Raw genomic sequence first — 7,101 nt, forward strand, 5'->3', positions numbered from 1 at the left:
GGGGTGCCCCCGCCCCGGGTGCCGCCTGGAGACCTGGGCTGCCCCTTCTGCCATCCAGACGCTGTAAAGGATGGAGGGGGGAGAGTTTTCGCGTGTTGGCGAGGCCGGAAAGTGAAGCTACCGCAAGACCTGTAGCCAATTAAGGTGTTATCCACGTGAGGATGTTCCCACAGCCTGAGGAGGTTTAGATGTGACAGGCCACAGCGCTGCAGTGTGTGACAGACGGTGATAAGACATGCTACCCGGGGAAGCTAAAAGCTTTCGGCTCTTACTTTTAAGGCATCTGTTTGCAAACATGGGGATTTTTGAACTGCTAAGAGTTAAACTACACCACCTACTTGGCAACGGCTGAGTATTAAGTGCATCTGGGCACTGTTCCCAGATGACTGCACTTAATATTGGTGTAAATCTGTGCTGTTTCCACTTCTGACACGCCACATACCTCACAACCAGCTTAGCGCTCTCAAAGACACAGTAAGTGACGCCATAAAGCACTGCAGGTTTGAAAGCAGTTTATGGTGCAGCGACTTTGAAGTGTCGTTGGCTCAGATCAAGCTGAGCAGTGTTTGAATAGAAAGCCAGATGCTGCTCATTAACATGTAAAATTATCGTACGTGTTGAGAAACATCAGTGCAGACAGGTGATCTGGACATCATTTATGATCTCTTTGAATGGTCGTAGGCAGTAAAAGAGTCAAGTCAGGAGAGGCAAGCCTCTCCGAAAATGCATGGAGTGTATTTGAGATGAATCAGACACCTGTGTTTTATTTAGTTTCATTTTAAATAGCGCCGTGCAAGTAGCTCAGTTCATACTCAAATACAAATAATATGGCTGCACGTGATTAACACATACATAATTCCTCACCTTAACACACTCACATTTTTTGACCTTTTACAACTGCAGTTATTAAGTTACAGAAACTAAGCACATGTTACTCTCTATGTCCCTCAAATTTTCATCCTGGCAGCTTCCCCTTGCTCAAATCTCCCTCTTCACATGGAAAGAAGCATAATTTTGTTCTTCTTTTACATGTCAGAGCAGAAGGGGGAAAAGGGTAAGAATAAACAGTTTTGTGGGTTCTTGTATAAGGGTGTCAGAGACAAAATGAAAGCTTTTTTCCACAGAATACATACTCCCAAAGTTTTCTTTCAAAGGCACTGAAACTGTCCTCCAGAAGTTTACCACTGTGTTTAAAGACAGTCTCTTCCATAAAAGGGAAGCTTTAACCTATCCTAAAGTCAAGTAATCCCAGACTAGTTTGCTGAAACCGTTTTTTTTTTTGGCTAATTCAAAACCAGGAATATATATGAAGAGAAACATGGGGAAAAAATGCGAGGCCTTTGGTGCAGCCTCCCAGTAAGTGCATCAGCACTCCAGGTACCAAAGGCAGAAAGGAAACAGCAGCATTCGTGTGTTTAGGACACTGACCGTGCGCCTGCAAGTATTCATACAGGTTCCAAATAGTTATTTTCTGCCTGCAGTCCCCAGATAGCAACTACTGTGTTGGCAGAAGATTTGGGGAATTCACTCACCATTTTTTTCTTCACCGCCTTGTTTTCTTTCATCTCACCGTTGCTTTGCTGTTTGTTCTCCATTCTGTTGCTTTGTTAGGTAATAGCTGAGGAAGAAAAGAGGGAAAGTCGCGGTACTGTTTAGCTGAGGCAGGGTGTTTTTTTCTAATAAAATTGTAAATCTGAAGTCTAGCTACTCCCTTCCAAAGTCACATCCTCATTCAGGAAGGCGTAGCAGCACCAAACTGAATGCAGTTAAAAGCAACCGAAACATACACGCTTACTGTGTTTAAGTCAATTTCTCAGAGGGCAGCATGCTCTTTGGAGCAGGCATAGTAATTCCTACCGCGCAATTAAAGAACGAAGAGGAAAAAGCTATGGCACCTGGCCCTGCAGTAGCCGCGCTGTCTCTATTAGAGTAGGAGCATCAGGTCCACTGCAACTACAAAAAGAGGTTTAGGTAGTCGGGTAGAACTACATGACTATGGCTGGGTTGCAGCCAGGACATTTGGATTAATTGCTGGTGTGATTCTAATGACTATTAGACCTCATATTAGCTGGGGCATTGCCTGAACGCATTCACAAAGGAGGAGTCCATTTATTTACTGTTCTGTCAAGAAAATTCTTTCCTGAACATCACCATGTGTGGTTTAATAATGTTAAAGGACATTTTAATCATCCTTTGTTAAGAAACTAAACTGATTTCTGGGGTTTCAGAGAGGATGGATTATCTATTATTTACACTGTGCTTCATTCTATGATCTTGGGCAGTCCGTCAGTCTGTTCAGTTCATTTGGAATATGGATTGCCGGGTTCTTCTATCTGAACATCTTGAGATGACAGCACATTTCAACGTCTCTGCTTACTTGGTCATTATGGTAACAATAGATCCAGTCTTGAATGCAAGTTGTCTTGTAGACAAGAGTCTACTAGATAGTGAGCTGTGATGCATGGGGAGTAACAGTCAATTTAGTGTCACAGCATGTCACGGGGAGACCTTACAGCAGCTTTCCAGTCCCTAAAGGGGGCCTACAGGAAAGCAGGGGAGGGACTTTTTACAAGGGCATGTAGTGATAGGACGAGGGGGAACGGCTTTAAACGGAAAGAGGGCAGGTTTAGATTAGATATTAGGAAGAAATTTTTCACTCTGAGGGTGGTGAGGCACTGGAACAGGTTGCCCAGAGAAGTTGTGGATCCCCCATCGCTGGAGGGGTTCAAGGCCAGGCTGGATGGGGCTTTGAGCAACCTGGTCTAGTGGGAGATGTCCCTGCCTATGGCAGGGGGGTGGGACTAGATGATCTTCAAGGTCCCTTCAAACCCAAACCATTCTATGATTCTGTGTTGGAGTGGAAATTGTCACACACACAAGAGGTTTTCTAAGAAGAATTTCTGTGTGCTACAAGTACTGCCATTGGCAGTACGGGGGCCATTGTATCAGATGGTTCCAAGAAATGAGGCTGAGCTTTTAATGTAAGAGAAGCTAGAGAGATGACAGCATCCTATAAGCTGTAAAGGCAGGAAATTTGCCTTCTTCCCTCTCTACCTCCCAGTGCAGTCAATACTAAAAACCTGCAAACAGCTCCTTTCCGTCTGCTGCAAAGGTCCTTAGTCAACTCCTGCTAAATAACCCTTCAAAAAGAGCTTTCAAGGCAAATGTATTTCACTTTATAGGAGAGATGCTTAGTCTCATCATCAAAGAGTTCACCTGCCCCATGCCCCATTTAACAAGCATACCGAAAATAATGTCAGACTTGCTCATGGCAGCACCCACATGCTATACAGTGTTTCCTATATAGATAATGTGGATAATTAAAATAATGAAGGTTCTGACAGAGCACAAACAAAACATCATCATACTGGAATTTAAGAACTTACAAGACAAAGAGTATATGGGGCATAGCACTGAAACAGAAACAGCACAGGCTCAGTCAGAAACAGTCTGCTAAGCATCTAAAGAGACAGCTTGGCCTCACAGCTAAGCCACTAGCAAGGATAACTTGTGTCTGCCTTCCCTTACCACAGTTTTTTTTTATATGTTTGAATCGTCCTCTTGTTCTTTGAGTAACCTTTAAAACACTTTCAAGATGTGGCTGTTGTGTCTGGAAAGTTTAATTGCTAACAGTGCACCACCTGCAGAAGCGTTCACATTGAACTGTATCTCCAATATTTTGGGAAACCTAATTTCACAACTTTTTAAAGGTATCCGCTTGACTCTAGAAAACAGGAATGTTACCATATCCAGGACAGATATCCAATGCAATGCAAAAAATAAGAAACCTGCACAGATTTGTCAATATTACTTTTGCACTCTTGTTGACTTGTGTGCAGGGAAAAGAGACATGATTACAGCAAGTGGAAACCTGATCATCAGATTGCAGTGTTTTGACAAGATCTGAAGAAGCGACGTTCCACTTAGGGGAGTGAAAGTCTGAGATTTGTGCTGCTGCTGCTGGTGGTCATTCACTGAAAAATTTTAACAGTTAGGGCAGAAAAGTGTATTCCTTCCCCCTGAAGTTCTTATTGCTAGTCCCAGGTAAGTTCTTAAGATGTGGATCCAGAAATGTTCATTCATTATTCATTCTTTATCATGGAAGATTAGATCTGTCTGCTCCCTAGAGTGTACAGCTAGTTAGGAGGTGATCCATGAGTCAGAAAAGGCTCATTTATATCAGGCCAGGGGGCACCTTCCATTCCAGCCTTACAAACAGAGCTACCGTTTGCCTGTCTACTTATCCAGCAGTTTATTTAGCAATGTACAGGTTCAGTTCGTTAGTAGGACATGCAGTCCAACTGACTGGAGCCTTGGCTTGGCCTTGTTAGCCTTGGCAAGGGTGGCTCAGCAGTTCACAGAGCAGGAGCGTTAGGATTGGCACAGCAAACTGACTTGAGAGAAGTCTGAATAAACCTACTGTAGTCTAGGTTTGGTTTTGAACGTTTGTTGAGCATTCATTAGCTGACTGCAAGTCAGGAAAAAGTAAAAAGCTATCGGAAAGGTGTTGTGTTCAGAAAAAGCAAATATGCAAAGGGAGTGGGGTCAGATGAACCCAGATTTCAAATAGCCGTATTTGTTATGTTAGATGACAAAATCACCAAGGAGTCGACCATCTCAGAAAAGCTGACTTGTAAGTCACAGTTATTAAAAACCCCAAACTAAGAAAAGTACAAGGCCTGGAATAGATCAATTATTGCTGTTGTCCAGTCTGAGTGCAAAGCACTGTTTGGGCCAGTACCCAGCCAGGGCCCACTTGCCATCTTGTTCAGGTGGCCTGGACTTACACGAAGCCACTGGTCGCTCCACCCAAGGCACAACACAAGCAAGCTCCAGGCAGTTTATCTGCAATATTAAAGGTCCTGCTGATACAAAACCCTCATGATAGGCGTACAAGTGCAAAATACATTACCTCTATAAAAACATTAAGTCTGTGTCAACATTGCGCTACTATGTACAGGGAAAACGTGGAAGTCAGAAGAGTGGCTTCCAGCTGACAAAATTCACTTGTAATTATAAACCAGCACAGCCTCTCAGGGACAGAAAGGCTTTGCACTTCTCAGAGTAAACCTCTTTCAGGTATAGCATAGAATAGTTTAGTTTCTTTTAAATACGGGGAAAAAGAAGCTCTAGGAGAAACAACACTGCAATAGGGGGTGAATTGCAAAGCTTTGGAAAACACAGTGTAAAAATAACCCAAATGGACTCAGTAAGTCCTATTGGGCCGTGGTTGACTGACGTCTAAGAATTTTTGCCTTTGGGAAGAAGGCAAAATTGTCCAACTTGAGAACTTTGGTTCGATATGCATTGTACTGAAACTTTTTTTTTTTTTTGATTCAACACTAAAACTAGCAAAAGAGGACGGAGGATAAAGGTTTTGAATCTCACTCCTCTCCTGTAGGTTGTGTGCTTCAGAGCTACTGCCACTGCCTTTTTCCACTCAACTCACAGCTGAAATTCTCCGTGACTGATCACTTGTGCCTTTCAGTAAGAGAGCCATCCTCGCAAGGTAACAGACTTAAGCTGAGGAGTGCCCTGTGCTTCCAGCTAGATGCTTCTGTCACTAGTCTGGTACAGTACATGCACACATGCATACTCACACAAAAGTAATCCACCATTGATTAATGAAAAGATTGATTAATTAGAGCATCGGATGTGAAGAACACATTTCAAGTTTCTGTGTCCACCAAATCAGGAACAATTTGTGTATTTGATCCTGATAACTGACACAACTATCTGGTTAAAATAGATATTCTGGAATTCCATTAGGAACTGAAGGGATAATTTTCTTCTCAAGTAGTTTTGTTAAGCTAGATCTATTCTGGTGCAAGTGAGACTGTACAAATCAATGCTTCCTGTACTGTTTGTGGAAAATGTCCCAATATTAACGTACTATTGCTGGAGTCAGGCGTGTCATGACTTTCATTTGGCACAGAGCATTCCTATGGCACTGAACCATTTAGCAAGAGTTAATCTCAAATACTGTAGACACCCCAGCTTCCAGAAATACCTGTTCACTTAAGTAATTAGTTGACAGTGTTAAAAAATTAGTGTCTCTCTTTATCTATACCTGTAGCATCAGTCCTAAAGTGTCTTTACAAGATGATGAATGATTGTGTCTGGATTTCAGTAGTTCATACAAATCACAATCTGATCTCTTACACCGAGAAGGGGAAAGATAGAATTTCTATTTCAAAATGAAGTGGTTTGTTGTTGTGTGGGGTTTTTTTTTAAATATAAATTGGAGGGGGGAGAAATTAAAGTTACAGATGTAATAGAAATCTATTAGCCAGAGAGGAAGACAGAGATTTCAGAGTTAATGACTGCTTATATAGAAGCCAAGTACTTGACTAGCACAGGGAATTATTTGTTTACAAATTTCACAAAATTGGTTTATACCAAGATAAATGTATTCCTCCCTCCCCAATTCAAACCCTTGAGAACATTGCCAAATTGGAGAAGTTGCTCCAAAGTATCAAGTCCAACTTCTAGGTGCTACTCACCACTTATCCAAAGTATTCTTCACTTCCGATGATTTCTGAAGTTCAGTGCAGTTCAGAGCAGCTCTCTTCGGGATTGCTACAGCAGCACTCTGCTCTGAAATAGGGGCAGTTAAATCACTGAATCAAAATCAGAGCCAGCTTTAACTCTTTTATACCTTTTCAGAAGTAATAAATAATTAACAGTAAAAACAATGAGTAGTATGACACTTCAGCTGGAATTCATGCAATAAATCTTTCCTACCCAATAGAAAACAAACTGCCTTGAGTGGCCGCAATACCATACAAGAGGTCTTTGTTTCAGTTGCCACACAGCATGCAAAAACTTTTCTTCCCACATTCGAACCGATATAGACATTTGAAATGCGAGTGCCTGAGGCTACGACTCGCATTCATGTACCCTTACTCCATTACGAGTGACCAGGTGGAGGAACACCCACAGAATTCCATGTGCTGGAAATGGCTTTTAACAGTGATGTGTTGGGCCAGTGCTCGTGCGCGTGAGACAGTGTGTGGCACTTCTCTGAAGTCACCCCTTGCCAAGGTTTTGAAAGGCTGTGACAAGACATACTGTACAGTAACAAGAACCACAGTAGTTCGT

At 42.3% G+C, this 7,101-nt stretch overlaps 1 protein-coding gene across 1 annotated transcript in view; it reads right to left on the minus strand.

Annotated features, from left to right (window-relative positions):
- SLC2A9 (solute carrier family 2 (facilitated glucose transporter), member 9) overlaps positions 1 to 1,595 on the minus strand; it is a 112,042-nt gene extending 110,447 nt beyond the window's left edge. Inside the window, exon 1 of the mRNA XM_009880537.1 lies at positions 1,533 to 1,595. Coding sequence (XP_009878839.1) covers positions 1,533 to 1,595 — 63 coding nt within the window. The remainder of the gene's footprint in view (positions 1 to 1,532) is intronic.
- Positions 1,596 to 7,101: the final 5,506 nt, after the last annotated feature.

Source organism: Charadrius vociferus, unplaced genomic scaffold (genome assembly GCF_000708025.1).
Source record: "Charadrius vociferus isolate BGI_N301 unplaced genomic scaffold, ASM70802v2 scaffold603, whole genome shotgun sequence".
Lineage (NCBI taxonomy): Eukaryota > Metazoa > Chordata > Aves > Charadriiformes > Charadriidae > Charadrius > Charadrius vociferus.